The sequence below is a fragment of the Ctenopharyngodon idella genome, chromosome 22 (genome assembly GCF_019924925.1).
Source record: "Ctenopharyngodon idella isolate HZGC_01 chromosome 22, HZGC01, whole genome shotgun sequence".
NCBI lineage: Eukaryota > Metazoa > Chordata > Actinopteri > Cypriniformes > Xenocyprididae > Ctenopharyngodon > Ctenopharyngodon idella.
The window spans coordinates 29177085-29196689 of NC_067241.1; the positions used below are offsets into that span (position 1 = coordinate 29177085).

At 40.7% G+C, this 19605-nt stretch overlaps 1 protein-coding gene across 3 annotated transcripts in view; it reads right to left on the bottom strand.

Annotated features, from left to right (window-relative positions):
* Window positions 1–3578: 3578 nt before the first annotated feature.
* The window catches only part of pacsin1a (protein kinase C and casein kinase substrate in neurons 1a), a 68867-nt gene continuing 52840 nt past the window's right edge, over window positions 3579–19605 (bottom strand). For all 3 annotated transcript variants that reach the window (XM_051880555.1, XM_051880558.1, XM_051880557.1), the window contains exons 8-10: window positions 17566–17681; window positions 10230–10426; window positions 3579–8518 (exon numbers count right to left, since the gene is read on the bottom strand). In XM_051880555.1, the coding sequence (XP_051736515.1) occupies window positions 8409–8518; window positions 10230–10426; window positions 17566–17681 (423 nt within the window). In that variant the 3' untranslated portion in view covers window positions 3579–8408. The remainder of the gene's footprint in view (window positions 8519–10229; window positions 10427–17565; window positions 17682–19605) is intronic.

Below are 19605 nucleotides of genomic sequence, written 5' to 3' on the forward strand. Positions count from 1 at the left end.
CTACCTGGAAACAAGAACATACACTATATGCACACATGCATTTTGATATCACTATAAAATTATTTTTACTTTATATGCACATGGAAAGTGAATACAATACACAATAGAGACAAAACATTATTATAAATGGACTTTGTACAACACATACTTAGTACGCAAATCATAAAGTGACTTTATACTTTGTATATGTCCATGCACAGGTTCAGTGATTGTATTTACACAAGGCTGAATCCAGCTACTGCCTCCACTTATTTTATTATTCCATCCATCCATTTTCCAAACTGTTTGTCATTGTGTGGAACCTATTGCAGCATCTCAGGCCTTAGGCAGGGAAACGTCACACATTCACATTAACTGCTTCCAGTTCACCTATACCTCATGACTTTGGATTGTGGGGGAAACCAGAGCACCCCAAAGAAACCCACACCAATACAGGGTCAACATGCAAACTCCACATAGAAAGGCCTCTTGGCTTGATGTTGATTGCCTTGATTTTCCTTAGGCCTGTCCAGACTGATGCCGGATCATTGTCTGAAAACTTTTCAGCTTTTCAGAATAGTTTCTTTTAGCCACTCGGATCTCCTTTGTTAGTCTGTTTCTGGCCTGGTTATACAAGATTTTATCCCCACTTCTGTAAGCATCCTCGTAACACCAACTCTGCAGTGGATTTGAATATCCAAACTATAGTGAAAATACTATTCATTAGCAAGGTAACAGGGTCAGCAGTTTAAGACATTAAATTCGTAAGCACATAACACAAGACACTTCTCTTTAAAAAATATAAATGAGACTTTATTGATTATTCTAACACATGAAACTAAAATCTTGAACACAAGCACACACACATTCACACGAGTTGCAGAAAAAAGGAAAGTGAGGAAAGAAAAAGTTTTAAGAGAGTGAGATGATGAAATCCCAAGTTTCTAACAATATATGCACTTCATAAGACCTGATCTGAACGAACCATCAATCATTAATTTAACCTTCTATCGCTTCCTAGGCGAGGTTATTAGACTTTATATCAATGCATATTAATGCAATCTGGAGGTATACTTGAGTCTGTCGTTTGGGTCTTTAAATGGGGATTCCCTTTGTCAGTGTCTTTGGCTTGGAGAAGGGGGGTTTCCCGGGTTCGTTGATTCACTTTCATGTCTGGATTGATAGTGGGAAGCCAATCACACTCTGGTGTGCTGGCGGATGAATGGATGCGGAGTCTCCCTCGTGGCTGAAGTTTGAAGTTTTGAAGTGGGCACTGTAGAGTCGTTGATTAATCTTTGCAGCAAAACTTAACTTAGAACATGAGACTCTCAGTGGAAAAGAAAGGAAACCAAGTAAAAGAAAGAAAGGTAAGTGAGACAAGAGCAGTTAGATGGCTTGAATGAACCTGTTCGTTCTTAACCCATTTTCATCTGATCTTGATCTGCCTTTGTCTACTCGTCATTATCTCGTCTTGTTTGTTCGTGTCTTGAATTTTTAAATTGAGGTGTATGTTCAACCTCTTTGAGGAGTCCTGGCCAATTAGGATTTAGGAAGGTCTTTGGTTCAGAGGTGACTTTTTCCTCCTCTCACCATAAATTACATGTTATCACCTGGTTTCTTAACTTTTTAACGTTTGGATAGCTGCTGAAACGTAGAATGTGGACGTATCAGCAGCATTTAAATGTAGCATTATTACGTTTTTTACAGTGAAAAAAATGTAAAATATTTACAAATCTTTCATGTCATAAAGATATATGTATAATTTCCCTTTTATCATTTTATATATAAATGTAAGATCCCTAAACCCACCCCGAACCTAAACATACTCATTTTATACAGACTATTAAAAGAATAAAACATAATGGACAGAAATGTAGGAAAATGACAATTTTAGTAACAAATTAAAAGCATTAAAACAATAATTTATTTATTGTAAAAATGTCAAAAGTGGTACCAAAAGTAGTTCAAATGATGATGAGTCACAATCCTCTCTGGCGGTAATAGTTTTTATGGGGTACAGAACAGAATTTAAGTTATTAATCCATGAAAATATGAATACGGCTTCTCTCCGTGAAGGCACACACTCATTTGACTCACCCTTTAATTTATTTTACAGGATTATTTTAGTGATTCCTGTTATCGTCCCACCAGTGGGATGTTTGCCATTATATAAACAATAATGGCAACACTATATTTTAGGGTCTTTTAACTAGTTGCTTATTAGCATGCATATTACTAGAATATTGGCTATTTATTAGTACTTATTAAGCACATATTAATGCCACTGAGCCGCCACAATGAAACAATCATTTCTATATGTCCTGAAGATTTCAGCCTAATAGTGATGCTTCACTGAATGACCAATTTTAGATGTATTTTGTGTATTTTCAAGGTACAAAATACTGTATTTGTGTTTTGATACATTTTTTCCACAGATTGTTTTGTATTTTATTTTGATATATTTAAACAGGTATTCTGTATTTTTATTTTAAATACATTGTATTATCTGGTTGTACGCTGTAAGGTATAGAAGCTTGTTTCCACCACAGAATTGAAAAAAAGAGGGAAAAAAGGATTGCAACTTTTTATCTCACATTTTTCTTGCAAATGAGAGTTTATATCTCGCAACTCTGACTTTATTTTTTGCAATTCCATGTTTATAACTATTATAATTGTAGTGTTTTTCCTCAGATATTACTTAGATAGGCGACTAATTTGTCTTAACCATTATACTTCCATCTGACTGGTACTGAAATATGAATAGTATAGTGGGGAATTTCAGATATTAGGTTACACAAGCTTCAGTAACAGGAAACTTTACAGTCTTCCATGCAAGCGGATTGCATTCTTCACTTCGTCCCATCTCTGTCCATACTTTGTGATGCCCGTCCAGGGGTTTCACTGTCCAGGATCCACATCCAACCCCTCATCACTCCAAACTAAAGTAAGATGCTTCCTGACCACTGTGTTCATCCCTGCTGATGCCTCATGATGGACGTACAACTTAAAATAATTCATAAAACAATTGGTGGCTGTAATTATAGGTATTCTGTGTCTAATGGACATGTTTTTTTCAGATTTTTTCTTGTAGCTCAACTGTTGGAGGACCCTACTAAGGAACTGTTTCCCCCAAAAAAAAAACATCTCGAATGCACTGTAAGTCACGTATAATCCACTGTAGTAATTTTTTTTTTTTTTTTTTTTTTTTTGAACATCCTGAGCATCCTTTCTTTTTTTTTCTTTTTTTTTTCAGCTTTGGGGCAATATGCATTGTGAAAATTGAAAATGTTATACAATCTGTATTTTCTAACCAGGTGCAATTTGTTTCAGAAATGTATTTGCAACAAATATTGTTTATATGGGAGGTATGAACCATTCCAAATGAACCATTCCAAATGAACTGGTGTAAAAAAAAAAAAAAAAAAAAAAAAAAAAGGGGTTAAGTATTTTGAGACAAGAAGAAACTAATATAAACTTTGTTCACAAAAAAAAAGATGGAGCACACATTTTGTGTTTTTCTCAACAAACATATTTTCTCCTTCCAAACTAATATTGCAATATTGACATCAGCACAAAAACTTCAAATCAGGATTTTAACATTATGTTCATCATCATTAACTTTATGCATATATAAATGAACATTATGTTATGGATGAGGAGGCACTACACCAGCAAGGAGATCAATTTACATCAACTAACTATGAACATACACGTCCTCTACACTGCAAGAGAAACGTTCACAACATAAACCTTCATCCCTTAATTTGCATAAAGTACAAATCAACATTAAAAATAGCATTTACATTACACGGTTCTTTCCTGTCTCAACTTAGACGTTTGTCTCTACTCAACACAGTTGTACAGTTACAGTAGAATATAATCTTAATAAATTACATCATCATATACAAATATGACGGCGTGGACCCACACGCATTTATACAGGTATGGTACATAGTGATTTCATTGCAGTCAAAATCATATTAATACAATATGGTACCTATAGAGCATTACAGTGTTATTTTTTCAAAGCGTTGTTCTTTTGTTACCCAACATTTACAATTATAACACTACATTTTTTATTTTCTATACATAAACACAACTCATACACACTGAATATAATAAAGAGGATGCTCCCCAATACGATAAACCTGACACATGTACCCTCCCGTACTTTTTGTGTATGTTACGGGATATTTTGACAATGCAAGTTTTTTTTTTTTTTTTTTTTTTTCTAGACTGAACAGTTTTAGACAAATCACAAAGCTGGTAGGGGGTCTTTCCTCTGAATGTATTATGTCACATCCTGTTTGTTGTTCATTTTCACTCCCACACTGAAACTCCTTGAACAAAACACAGATCCACATATTCACAATGTTTTCAGTACTGCAATCTGGAAAACACAAGGACACAAGGAGCACTGCTTGCGTTATCAAAAGTGTGGCGGTACGCCATACAGAGATCAGCAGTGGGAGGAATAAAATACAGTGGTCACAAAAAGTACTTGGACACTTGAGTCACATTTAAAAATGTATAAATTTCTTAGCTGCTGCACAAGATTTTATTGTTTTTATCATTTCAAACTTTTTTTGAGAGAGAGAGAAGTGTGCTTGTGCTATCTTTCTGTCAAATAGAAATGGCTTAAATGTCCAAATACTTTTGGGACCAACGTACACTATATTGCCAGCAAATCATATGTTGGCACTATGTGTGAATCTTTTAGCTGTTTTATTATTTCAAAATTGATCAAAGATTTTGTAACTTTTTTCAAACTTGATGCAAAAACAGAGCGTTTTAGTTAACAGGCCATGAAACTACAGGGATTCCTCAGAGTGAATCAGTTTATCAGATGTAAGTATCAGACGTAACTAGTGATGCATATGATGGTCCAACTGTGAAATTCACTCAGAGATTTAGTCTGTTAAAGTGCCCTTATTATGCTTTTTCGAATATCACCTTGTAGTGTGTTTATAGCTGTTTGTGAATGTAAAATGTCTGCAGTTTCGAAGGTCAAAGTGCAGCTAAATGGAGTATTTGTCTCCCAAAAGAAAGAATCGATTCTGAACTGCCTGAAATGAGTCATCAGTAATTCCAGTCTTCCTGCACGAACAAATTTGCATAATGCCAGCCTGTGGTCTTTGTTGGCTGTACTTTTCCTGCCCACAAACAAGGCAAGGCTGTAAGAATTTGGTTTGTGTTGTTGATATGTTGAGAAGACACAGTTTTCTGCGCTGCCAACGCAAATCCACTTTGATGCATTTCCAAAGGATGAGACTGGCGCTGGAATATGGTAAAACTGATGCCAACATTACTGTTCATATCACTATGTATTAAGTGCTGTGGCAGATCCAGAGCTGAAATTTAGATATTGTAATGACCGTCTGGTCTCCGACATGTGTTGTAAGCGGTCGACCAATCACAACAGACTGGGTGATCTGACCAATCAGAGCAGAGCAGACCAATCACAACAGACGGGGGCTGTGTTCAGCCCTGACAAAACGTTGCAAAACATTTTTTAAACGGAAACGGTGGTGTGTTGAACACGCTGTTCTGATGACGCAAGAGTTGCAACTATGGCAGCTGAGAAGGCCATTCTTTGTGTTCTTTTTGAAGAATTTTCGGAGCCTGATGAAATCGGTATAAATACGTGTTTAATACTGCAAAATATGCTTGACGTTACAGTCACTGCCCTTGCCATCACAGTCACTGCCCTTGCCATCCAGAATAAAAGAGAACAATTAAGAAAGCACTTAATTACTATTGTGTATGAAATTTGGTATATAAATAAACTTGCCTTGCAATGAAGCTAAAATATAAACAACTACATCATCATGTTGATATGCTATATTTTTACTATAAAACTCTTATGTCAAACTTACGTCTTCTAATATCTACAGTTGTTACGTATACCGATCTGCAGGGGACACATTGTAAACGACTTTACTTGGACCTATTGTGCGAGCTGTCTCTTTAATACCGCGTGGTTTATATACATGTTGCTGCTGATTGGGCTGACATTTTTGACACACCCACCAAACAAGAGAAAACGTATCTCAAACCCCGTTGCGCACCTTTTCCAGGAAACATGTCATTCAACCTGGAAACCGTAGCAAAACGTTACGCACCGGTTTAAGCTTGAATGTGCCCTGGGTCATTTGATCAGTCAGAGTAGAGTAGACCAATCACAACAGACTGGGCCATCTGACCAATCAGAGCAAAGGAAGCTGTCGGAAAGGAGGAGAGAGACGGAATAGAGAGACGGAATCCTTTATCACACCGTTTAGACACTTTAAAAATTAGTGTTGCTGCAATGTATATGAGAAAATCAAGGTGTTTTTTGACCTTTGATGCATGTAAACGTATTGTAGGAGACCTCCAAAACAAAATTAGTTGTTTAAATTAGTTTAAAACTTTAAAATGGCATAATAGGGGCACTTAAAAATGTGCTGTGCATAAGTAGCCCAAATCATTCACAGAAAACATTCATGTCCATCTGAGGAACCTTGATTTGGTACAAGAAGTGACCATGAACACATGCCAAATAGACAATGCCTTCTTGGAGTAAAGAATAACAACACATGGCTTTGACAAACATGAGATGACACTGCTCAACCATCACCCAATTGGAGAACTGTGGTCATGTTCAGAACAGCACACTTACTATTTGTACTCTTTCTGCAGTATATAGTATGTATACTATGTACAGTATGCAAATGTTATGTATGCGTGGAATACCCAAATTTATGTTGTTCATTTAGCAACAGTATTCTAAGATGCAATGTGCTTGACTTTCCATTTCTAGCATGATGGAAAAAAAATAAAAATCTAGTTTGACCTCTCTATTTTGGTAGTCTCATCCCATAAAAAGCCATTTTTACACAAATTCAAGACAACAGCATTGTTCGACAATATCTGGACGCCACTCCATGCAACATGAAGACGTCACATGCCAACAATAGCATGCTACTTTTTGAAAAGTTTTTCGCTGCATAATGCATACTGTTTCACATACTACTTTTTAAAATAGTATGCAGTATCCATTGTATACTACTACTAAGGTAGTATTCAGTTCTTAACTTAAGCTGTGTTCGAAATGGCCCCCTATACCCTCATTCACTATTCCCTACATTACTCCACTAATATAGTCCACTTGAAGAAGTGAATGAAAACTAGTGAGTGAAATCAGACACTGAGTGTCCTGAAAAGGCTGCCAATATTGCTTAGTTTATGCTTGCCGTTTAATAATAATTTGAAACTTAGCAAACTGACAGCTCCAGTAGTAATGAAAAGTTTTATCCTGAACTCTGTCATGGAAACTATTTATAGACATTAATTAAACAATTTAATAATCAATTAAAAAGGAATTTATACCTGTATGATATTACACTGTAGCCACATTGACCACAAATGGATGGACGGATGGATGGATGGATGGATGGATGGATGGATGGATGGATGATTCATTTGCAGGTGCCATCTTCTGGTCAGACGTGGGAATTCCTTCGGCATGACCCTCACAGTGCGTTATAGGTATTCTCTAGCCGTTGAGTGTACATCAGTTGTACACTCATTATTGTGGTGCATTATGGGATTGAATATCGAGGTTGTATCCTTACACTCCTAGTTTTGGACACCTCTACAAATGGCTCCCCCCTCAAATAGTGCCCTATTTAAGGGTATAGGGAGTGATTTCGGTTACAGTCATAGATATTCTAGGTTGACATTATGTCTGCTGCCCTCTGTGGTCACGGTGAGAATTGCATACAGTACAGATGGCCTGAGTAATCAAGGGCTACATGCTCCATAGCACATGCTGCTATGCGTAAAGACACAGACATCAAGTGAACGATACCTAATATAATAATCAGCGCAACAAGGCATGGACTGATGGTGAGAGTAAGAGGAAAACCAAATAGCCCGTTGTGAGTCATATTCTGTTTAAACATCATGACACTGGACGAGTACCCCGTAATTGCACACTGACTTTGTTATATGAACTTTGTACTAAAATACAGCAGAATGGCCACATGAATAACTGTTCAGTTGGATATTATGCTAATTGGAGTATTCTATACTCATGTCTGTAATATAATTTTGAATAACATGTAATCTGCACAAATAATGTGTGTCCTGTACTTGCATAACTGATGGGTCATTTATTTGTTCATATCTGTTTGTTTGAATGTATATTATTTTTAAATATTTGCAAATAGATATTAGTAGTGAGCAAGCTCTTCCTCACCTTGCAGATAAGATCAATATATACAGTGTGGATATCTTTACTAAGATTTTTTTTTTTTTGATTTTAAACAAGACTGCATTGCACATCTTCAGGGAAAGTCGTTCATATTAAGTCTCTGGCGTTTTTGCCATGTTATTAGATCGGACAATCAGAGCTGCCTCCAAAGGTGTGTTGTCCTCCAGTCAGGTTATCAGATTTCCTCAACGTAATTGGCTGGGTATAAGCCTGTCCGGCCGCTGTCCAGACGACCTCTGCACCAGCCCTGGTCATCTTCTTCTTCAATCTTTGTTAATTCATCACCTGTGGGTGATACATATTATAACTGACATTCCTGCCATATGTATAGTCAAAAATAGTCAAAAATAGTGGTATATGGATGACATTCCATATAAAGGGCCCTATTTTAACAATCTAAGTGCATGGTCTGAAGCCCATGGCGCAGGTGCACTTGTCCGAATCCACTTTTGCTAGTTTAATGATGGAAAAAACGGTCGGCACCAGGCGCATGGTCCAGAAGGGATGTAACTAGTCTCTTAAGGAGTAATGGGTGTGTTTTGGGCTTCACGTGCAATAAACCAATCAGTCTCATCTCCTATTCCCTTTAAAAGTCAGTTGCGCTTGCACCATGGTGGATTCGCTATTTACATGGCAGAATTTGCAAGCGGATAGAGAGGAATCCTTTTATTTTAAATAATTAAAAATGTTTGTGTGCTGCTGCGCATCCGTGTGTGCAACAAGCAGAGTGTACGTGCATTGTGCACATGCCTATAGGCTCATATTACTAAGCGCCCTTTAAATGACAAAAACCTTTAGATCAGGTTTTTGTTGGTCAAAACACAGACGTTTTCAGTTGCCTCAAAATAGCAACGCGCCAACAATGCACCTGAACACACCTCGTTTTCAGATCAGCACGCCCATGAGCAAACAGATGGGCGCGAGTGCATTTGCTATTTAAACAACGTGGCACTGGACGTGAAAATGATAACTGCTTTGGGCTGAAACAAGAAAAAAAACTCTTGCGTCATGCCTGCTGTTGCATTGTTCGGGATGTATGATAAAGCCCAAAGACTTGTTTTCAGAGAATACATCTTGAATTAGGTCAATTTTTCTTACCCCAGTGGCAAATAGTTTAAAAATATTTAAAACAATTTAGTAAGGTTCCCTGACACCAGAAAAAAAAAAACCTTTTGTAAAATTTCTTTGTAAAAGACCTTTTCGATTTTTTTGTTAAATTTTAAACTTTTTACTTTAAAGTACAATTTAAATCATAATATTTTTGTCTTCTGTTGTGCTTTGAAGATGTACACTTATTTTGATGTGTTGACTAAGATACTAAAGCACATGTAAATTGTACATGTTGATTATAATTTTAACTGTAGTATGTTATTCGAAATTATATTTATAGTTAATGCATTTTAAATGTATCAAATTGCAAATGTGTAATTACAAATTTATTAAAAAATGACATGAGTTTTAATATAAGACAATATAGACAATAGAATTATGGAATCACATGTAAAGATGTACTCAGGTCCTAATTAATTTGGTCAAAAAAGCACTCTTAAGTTCAATTAGCATTTAATATAAATTTAAACTATAATACATTTTCATACAGTTACAATTAACATGCAATTACATGTCTGAAAACATCATATTCAGTTTGCTCTTAAGTATCTAAAATGTATTATTTCCATAATAAATACTCTTTTGGAAGGTATGCTAAAGTGTACTTCTTTTTTTTAAGGGAATGCAATGACATAAACTGATTTTAAGATAATTTGATCTAACATTTTTATGTTTTGTCATTTTTTTTAATTCAATTAGAGAAATATATCATTTAATACAGAAAACTGTTACAGCATTTACCAAAATTGTTATTTTGAATAAGTACTTAAAAATGTCTAAATCAAAAGTATTTGCACATGGTGACATGTTTTGCTTCAGTCTGCCTTAACATTAATGATGACAGCTGTTGTGATGGTGTAACATCACTTTTTAGCTAACACTGTACCTGCTTTGAAGCTTAGCTCATCCTGCTCTTGTCCTTCATAGTCATACAGTGCTCGCACTCGCACGCCTCCTCTGCTGACTGTGTCATCCTCGAAAGAGTTTCCACCGCCATTCGTCTCATTCCCCGAGTATCCGGCGGGCTGCTCATCATCGGACCATTCGGTGGAATACGCCTGGTTCTTATCATAGCTGCTCACACTAGTCAAAGACAGGGGATACGTGCGGTTAGCGTGAACACAGAAATACAGCAACCGGTTCCACTTTAGTTTGTACACTTGTAAAGCTTCAAATTAGAACCACAAAGTTTTACAGCCAGATGCCAAGAGAACCTTTGAAAGTCCTGTGGTTATTTAGAAAACTAGCTATGTACTGTAAAAAAAAAAAAAAAAAAACGGAATGCTCTAAGGCTGGATGGAAGTTAAATATTAGCAATATATATTCATGATGATCTTAATGGGGATTTAAAATTAAGCAGTACTGTGAACACAGCAATTTTTTTTTTTTTTTTTTGGTGCTTTTTAGTTTCCTGAAGAGCAGTGTTCAAATTGAGGGGTGGCTTGATCCCCTGGTTTTTAATTAAAACTAGAATACTAGAAACATAAAACAATTATTTATTTATTTAGTCAAATTATTGCGCTGACACAAAACATCTCGGGTAACCCTTGTTCCCCGAGTAAGGGAACGAGACGCTACGTCGAATGACGTGATGGGAACCCTCTGCGTGATTGCGTCGTGAAGCACTTCTGTATCTAACCAATGATGAGACGAGACGTCAGAGGCGGGTGACGTCACGGACCAGGAAACTATAAAGCATACCCAGAACAAAGAACGCTAGCTTCTGGATTATGGCTGAAGCAAGACGCTCACAGGTACGCTGGGGGTACGGCAACATGACGTAGCGTCTCGTTCCCTTACTCAGGAAACAAGGGTTACACCAGTAACCCGAGACGTTCCCTTTCGTGGGAACTATCGACGCTACGTCGAATGACGTGATGGGAACGCTGTCCCAACTACGCCGTATTACCGAGCACCTGTCTGTGATCTTGTAGACAGAACCGAGGAACCCGGAGTAGAGCTTATGTCTAGGTTGTAAAACCTGATGAATGTGTGCTGGGATGACCATCCAGCTGCATCACATATATCATTCAATGACACTCCTGACATTAATGCCTTAGAGGCCGCTATACCCCTGGTGGAATGAGCACGGACAGCTAGAGGACATGGCTGTCCAGATGCTTCATAGGCAAGTGAGATGGCCTCGACCACCCACTTACTCATCCTCTGCTTAGATGCTGGGCCCCCTTCCTTAGGGGACCCATAACATACAAACAACTGGTCTGTTTTCCGCCACAGGGCAGCTCTGTGGACATATGTATCTAAAGCCCTGACGGGGCAAAGCAGAGTGCGTTTCTCCTGATCCCGATTTACAAAAGGAGGAGGACAGAAAGCCTGGAGTACAATAGGACCCGGGACGTTGGTGGGAACCTTTGGCACGTAGCCAGGTCTAGTGTGCAGGAAAGCCTTAACCATACCAGGCGCAAATTCCAGACACGAAGGAGCAACCGACAGTGCTTGTAAATCTCCTATCCTTTTAAGAGACGAGATTGACAGAAGAAATATCATTTTCAGAGTGAGGAATTTTTCTGATACCTCTTCTAGTGGTTCGAAGGGAGCCTCAGCTAGCCCCTCTAATACTATAGCCAAGTCCCAGGCTGGAGTTCTTGTACACACTACAGGACTCAGCCTCAGCGTGCCACGAAGGAAGCATATGACAAGGGGGTCTCGACCCACCGAGGAACCCCCTACAGGAGCATGATAAGCCGAGATGGCTGCTACATAAACCTTCAATGTCGAAGGAGATAACCCTTCTGAGAACTTTTCTTGGAGGAACTGAAGCACAAGGCTAATAGATGACTGGACAGGGTCCATATTGCGTTGACTACACCAAGTAGAAAACAACTTCCATTTGTATGCATATAGCTTCCTTGTGGAGGGAGCTCTGGAATGAAGTTGGGAGACCGGAATCTATGAGCCTTGCCCCCTCAGAGGCCAGGCCCACAGTTTCCATAGCTCTGGGCGGGGATGGAGTATTGTGCCGCCCGCTTGAGACAGGAGGTCCTGCCTGAGAGGAAGCTCCATTGGAGAGCCGTCTAATAGAGATATTAGGTCCGCAAACCATATCCTGGTCGGCCAGTATGGGGCCACCAGTATTAGGCTGACCTCTTCTTGGCGTACTTTTTCCAGAACTTTTCCAGCCTCGGCCATGTCTGTAGCATAGCATCCAGCCCCAAAGGTGCTGGGTGCGTTAGGGAGTACCACAGTGGACACTGGGTTGACTCTCCAGAAGAAAATAGGTCGACTTCCGCTTGACCGAATTTTTTCCAGATGAGCTCCACCACCTCGGTGTGGAGTCTCCACTCCCCGGGCCTCGGCCCCTGCCTCGACAGGGCGTCCGCTCCCACATTTTGATGTCCTGGAATATAAGCTGCTTTCAATGAGAGGAACTTTCCCTGGGCCCACAGGAGGATCCGACGGGCCAAGTTGCAAAGTCAGCGAGACCGCAGACCCCCCTGATGGTTGATATATGAGACCACCGTTGTGTTGTCCGTACGGACCAACACGTGATGGTCCCTCAGGTCTGGGAGGAAGTGTTTCAATGCAAGAAATACCGCCATCATCTCCAGCCGATTTAGTCTAGAGAAAACCCCTTGGTCCTGAGCCACCACTGTAAGGGTCTCATGTGCAGAAGGCCAAAAGTTATCACATTGGATGCAGCTGCCATAAGACCCAACAGTCTCTGAAACTGTTTTACAGTGAGTGACCGTCCTAACTTCACCCCTTTCATGGCCCCGAGAATGGAACTCACAGGAGCAGGGGATAAATATGCCTTCATCGTGGTGGAGTCCCAAACTACCCCTAAGTAGTTGGTCATTTGACTCGGAACCAGCACACTTTCCTTGGCATTGAGCCTCAGCCCAAGCTTCTTCATGTGCGACAGAACAACATCTCGATGTTGAACTGCCAACTGTTCTGTTTGAGCTAGTATCAACCAGTCGTCGATATAGTTCAGTACGCGGATGCCCTGGAGTCTCAACGGAGCCAGAGCTGCATCCACGCACTTCGTGAATGTGCAGGGTGATAGAGATAGGCTAAAGGGAAGAACCTTGTATTGGTAAGCTTCGCCCCCGAAAGCAAACCTGAGGAACTTCCTGTGATGAGGATGGATGGATACATGAAAGTATGCGTCTTTCAGGTCTATCGCCACAAACCAGTCCTCAGACCTGATCTGTGGGATAATCTGTTTGAGTGTAAGCATTTTGAACTTTAACTTTCGTACAGATCGATTTAGCACACGTAAATCTATGATCGGACGTAACCCCCCCATCCTTCTTTGGAACAATGAAGTAGCGGCTGTAAAAGCCTGACAGCTTGCTGGGAGGAGGAACCCTTTCTATAGCTCCTTTTTGCAAGAGTGTCATAACCTCTTGTTCCATAATCAGAGACTGCTCTGGGGTCACCACTGTGGGAAGAACCCCGTTGAACTTGGGCGGCCGAGAGCCGAACTGTATTTTGTATCCCTGTTCTACGATGAGCAGCACCCATTTCGAAATGTTTGGGAGAAGTTTCCATTCTTCCATAAATTCTACTAAGGGAACCAGTCTCTGGCCTCTGGTGTTTTTTGAGCACTTGGCCCATTGGTCTGACGCGGCGCACCGGCAGACAAACGAATCAAGTGACGACCGACCCTCCTCGGAGGATCGGTGGAGACTGCTGCGCCCTGACGCACACTGGGTGGCAGGGTTGGCAGAACGGCCCCCGGAGGGCGCCGAAGGGGAACGGATACCAGATTTTTTAACACCCAAACCCCTCCGGAGGGGGCTGCCCTCGTGAGTCCTAGACAGCTGGCGTCAGGACTTTTTCTTTGAAGCCTGTGCTGGCCCGCTGCCTCTGCACAAAGTACAGCCGCAAATATGGTTAACACTCTGGGAGACCTGAGGACTACAGTGGGAGCATTTCCGCTGGGCCAGTTCCCACAGACCTCCCACTCCTCTAGCATTTCTTGTGCTATCGAGCTGCTGGATGATGGTGTGGATCCTTCTGACAGGGGATCCAGCATGTCATTCGGTGCTCCGGGTGAGGATCAGATGTCGATAGCTGCAATGGAGAGCAGGCTATTTCCTCTGGAGAGGAAGATGAGGCTGAGCTTTACCCTTTGGGGTTGATCGCTTATGCTGAGCACTGCCGCTGTTTCCTTAATGTCTGGGCCATACCGGGCGCAGTCTGGCAGTGAGCGACGCTATGCTTCTGCATTCCCACCACCCCACAAGTCAAGAGGCCACAGTTTGAGGACACGTTGCCTCCTCACGCACCTCTGGCCACCCCTGCCAAGGGAGGTACAAAGGCTGCCCTTGCCCTGCCAATGGAAGTAGCCATTCACATTCTAAATTATCTCGATGCCTGGCTCATTCTAGCTCACTCTCCAGATCTGTTGTGCAAACACAGGGGCCTGGTTCTCAGGCACCTCAGCCATCTGGAGGTTCAGGTCAACTGGTAAAAGAGTAAGCTCTCCCTCATGCAGAGCATCTCTTTTCTCATTATAGAGTTGGACTCTGTCAATTTGATGGCTAGTCTCACAAACGGGCGCACACAGTCAGTGCTGAACTGCCTGAAAATGTTCAAGGGGAAAACAGCAGTTCCACTGAAACAGTTTCAAAGGCTCCTGGAGCATATGATTATGGCAGCCCTGGCTGTTAAGGCTTACAGTGCTGCATATGGCATCGACATCCATGGTCCTGCCACTTGGATTGATGCATATGAGACCGCTATAGCACTGGCTACACAGCTGAGTCCTGAGATGGCACTACGGCACACTCCATGTGACCATCACACCGATCTGTCACCGATCTTTCAGCCCTTGGTCAGAACTTGCTTTTTTAGAACAAGTGTCCAGGCACGTTGTTACAATAGATGCCTTCAGAACTGACGTTGTATGCATCAAGCAAGCAGCCTCTGGCTCCTGGACAGGACCTCGACTGCAGTAGCATATCAACTGCCTAGAGTGGGGTCTGCTGGGGTCAGGTGAGCTTAAGATCCTGTCTCTAAAGACAGTGCTCCTGACCTCGCTCACTTCCATCAAGAGGGTGGGGGACACGCAGGCATTTTCGGTCAGCAAAACCATTCCTTTCAGGGACTAGGTGGTGAACTTGCAAGAACTGCCTCCAGAGAAGGCAGACCCAGCCATTGGGTCGCTGTGTCCCGTTCGTGCCCTGCATATTTATGTGGACCGCACGCAGAGCTTCAGAGGCTCTGAGCAGCTCTTTTTCAGCTTTGGAGGTCAGTAGAAGGTCAGCATATCACTGGATAGTGAATTCCATTGCCTTGGCGTACCAATCCCAAGGAGTGCTGTGCCCCCTTGGAGTGAGGGCTCACTCCATTCAGAGTGTTTCATCCTCCTCCTGGGCTTTGGCAGACATCTGCAGAGCTGCGGGCTAGGCAACACCTAACACCTTTGCGAGATTCTACAATCTCCAAGTGCAGCCGGTTTCTTCCTGTGTGTTGTGTACAAACAGGTAATGTGCGGGAAAGCTGACTTGGTGTCTCGCTTGCAGTGCTAAGCACCGTCTTAGCTCTTTATGTGAGTTTCCCACTTGATGAACCCTGGATTGAGTTTCCTCTGAGCATCCTTCGGCAGTCAGACATGGCAGAGGCGTCCGATGGTCATGCCCGTTTGGTCAGCCCTTGTACTGGGCTAGATGCCTCATATGTTTCGATTCCCCCTTGGTAATCCCATATGTGTATTCTTCCATGGTGCGGTTCCCCTCTTAGTAAACTCGTGTCTTTCCCTGGACAGATTCTGCTCAGCCCCATCTCTGCATCTGTAGTAGTTCTATCCCTGTCTAAGCAGGACCTACCGCAGAGATCTTCCATATGTAGCACTACCCCTAGCACCGGTCCATATGTGCTTTTCCACAATTTTGGTAGGAGGTGGTCTCTGTAGCGTCCCTCTCCACCTGGACTAAGTTTGCTTCCCCAGTGTTAACAACCTGGTCATGGCTGTAAGGAAAAATAGGAAGAGAGCCGAAACACTCTTCCCATGAACTGCTATATCAGGAACAGCAGCTATGTCTATGACTATTTCCATGGTAAGCCCTGTCCCTTCCATCCAGTTGGCATGGAGGATCATTTTGGGCTTATGTGAGGCACTGGGCAGGTTACAACTTAACAGGAACAGTTTAAGCTTGCCAGCATCTGCGTCTCTAACACTCGTGATACAGTTCAGTGGCTGTGGTGCTTTCCATAGGGACCCCATTTGTCAGTCTTTGACATAATGTAGAACATGATCCACTCACCAATTCCATTGGTCCTTTTTCTAAAACTCAGGGGCTCCCCCCATTTGGCAGTCTTTGACATAACATGTCCCTCAATCAGGGAACGTGGGTTACATTAGTTCAAGATTCATTCAAGATAAATTAGATTGGAAACTAAATAAAATGCATAAATGAAAATTAAAATTTTTAATTAGAAATTTTAATTAGCCTATCCAGCAAGTATATCATTGATAATATCACTAATAATGAATAATAATGTATTCAGTGACTAACATGTTCTGAAACTGTAAAGTATTGAAAATGAAAAGTATTGAAAAATGTTTGTTTGTTTTTTTAAGGGGGAGGGGGTTAGGGCTTTGACACAATTCGAACACTGCTAAAGAGTCCAGTGTAATCCCTGCCAATATTACAAATATAATTAAATCTAAAATAAAATAAAATAAAATAAAATAATACAATAAAATAAAAAAGCAAGCTATTTAATTACCATGATCAATTATTATGATAATTATTATGATCACAGTTTAGTTTAAGGTCCAATTCTCACTATTAATGAACTATTAACTATGATTTTTGCCTAAAAAAACTCCTAATTACTGTTTGTTAATAGTTAGGTATTGTGTAGGATTAAGGGATGTAGAATATGGTCATGCAGAATAAGGCATTAATATGTGTTTTATAAGTACTAATAAACAGCCATTATCCAAGTAATATGCATGCTAATGTACAATTAGTTAATAATGAGAATTGGACCCTAAACTAAAGTGTTACCAAAACTATTTCATTTTAATGTTCATGATTATAATGCATCCACCCTGTCAAATTAAAAATGAACCCTTTATGTCCAGAAACGATTGTTAACCAGAAGAGAGTTCTCTGTTGAACTTCAAAGAACCTTTATTTTAAAAAGTGAAGGGGACAGCAGTCAACCTCTAAAAAGAAAGAAGGGTATTCTCGATAAAAGAAAGGACACTGAGAGCCAATGGGAAAGCAGAAATGATGTCTGACCTGCCACGGTCACCTGCTTGACCTGCATGCTCTGTGTTTGGAGTAGCAGGAGCCACTCCATCTGGCTTCTTCTTTTCTCTCTTGGCAACAGCATTGGTGGCGTCTGGATTATATTCCTGAGAGAAAAAGATTCAGAACAGAAAATCTGTGTTTCACTACAAACAGCTACTAAACATTTCTATTTTCTATTATCTTTCAGGGGGAAAAAAAACAATTCATTAAACACGGCAGCATATAGAAGGGCATATTATCAAACTAAAGAAGAATGAGAATAACTTTTCTGAAATATGAAATCAAAAGTAATATGAAAAGCATATAAAATACAGTGGGTACGGAAAGTATTCAGACCCCGTTAAATTTTTCACTCTTTGTTATATTGCAGCCATTTGCTAAAATCTTTTAAGTTCATTTTTTTTTTTCTCTCATTAATGTACACACAGCACCCCATATTGACAGAAAAACACAGAATTGTTGACATTTTTGCAGATTTATTAAAAAATAAAAACTGAAATATCACATGGTCCTAAGTATTCAGACCCTTTTCTCAGTATTTAGTAGAAGCAGCCTTTTGAACTAATACAGCCATGAGTCTTTTTGGGAAAGATGCAACAAGTTTTTCACACCTGGATTTAGGGATCCTCTGCCATTCCTCCTTGCAGATCCTCTCCAGTTCTGTCAGGTTGGATGGTAAACGTTGGTGGACAGCCATTTTTAGGTCTCTCCAGAGATGCTCAATTGGGTTTAAGTCAGGGCTCTGGCTGGGCCATTCAAGAACAGTCACGGAGTTGTTGTGAAGCCACTCCTTCGTTATTTTAGCTGTGTGCTTAGGGTCATTGTCTTGTTGGAAGGTAAACCTTTGACCCAGTCTGAGGTCCTGAGCACTCTGGAGAAGGTTTTCGTCCAGGAAATCCCTGTACTTGGCCGCATTCATCTTTCCCTCGATTGCAACCAGTCGTCCTGTCCCTGCAGCTGAAAAACACCCCCACAGCATGATGCTGCCACCACCATGCTTCACTGTTGGGACTGTATTGGACAGGTGATGAGCAGTGCCTGGTTTTCTCCACACATACCGCTTAGAATTAAGGCCAAAAAGTTCTATCTTGTTCTCATCAGACCAGAGAATCTTATTTCTCACCATCTTGGAGTCCTTCAGATGTTTTTTCATGTGTCTTGCACTGAGGAGAGGCTTCCATCGGGCCACTCTGCCATAAAGCCCCGACTGGTGGAGGGCTGCAGTGATGGTTGACTTTCTACAACTTTCTCCCATCTCCCGACTGCATCTCTGGAGCTCAGCCACAGTGATCTTTGGGTTCTTCTTTGCCTCTCTCACCAAGGCTCTTCTCCCCCGATAGCTCAGTTTGGCCGGACGGCCAGCTCTAGGAAGGGTTCTGGTCATCCCAAACGTCTTCCATTTAAGGATTATGGAGGCCACTGTGCTCTTAGGAACCTTAAGTGCAGCAGAAATTTTTTTGTAACATTGGCCAGATCTGTGCCTTGCCACAATTCTGTCTCTGAGCTCTTCAGGCAGTTCCTTTGACCTCATGATTCTCATTTGCTCTGACATGCACTGTGAGCTGTAAGGTCTTATATAGACAGGTGTGTGGCTTTCCTAATCAAGTCTAATCAGTATAATCAAACACAGCTGGACTCAAATGAAGGTGTAGAACCATCTCAAGGATGATCAGAAGAAATGGACAGCACCTGAGTTAAATATATGAGTGTCACAGCAAAGGGTCTGAATACTTAGGACCATGTGATATTTCAGTTTTTCTTTTTTAATAAATCTGCAAAAATGTCAACAATTCTGTGTTTTTCTGTCAATATGGGGTGCTGTGTATACATTAATGAGGAAAAAAAAATGAACTTAAAAGATTTTAGCAAATGGCTGCAATATAACAAAGAGTGAAAAATTTAAGGGGGTCTGAATACTTTCCGTACCCACTGTATATTTAATAGATTATCTGCATTTAAAATGTGAATTGAATGGCTTTTAAGCAAAATGTAAACAAAACATGTGAAACAAATTTCATGAAATAGCAA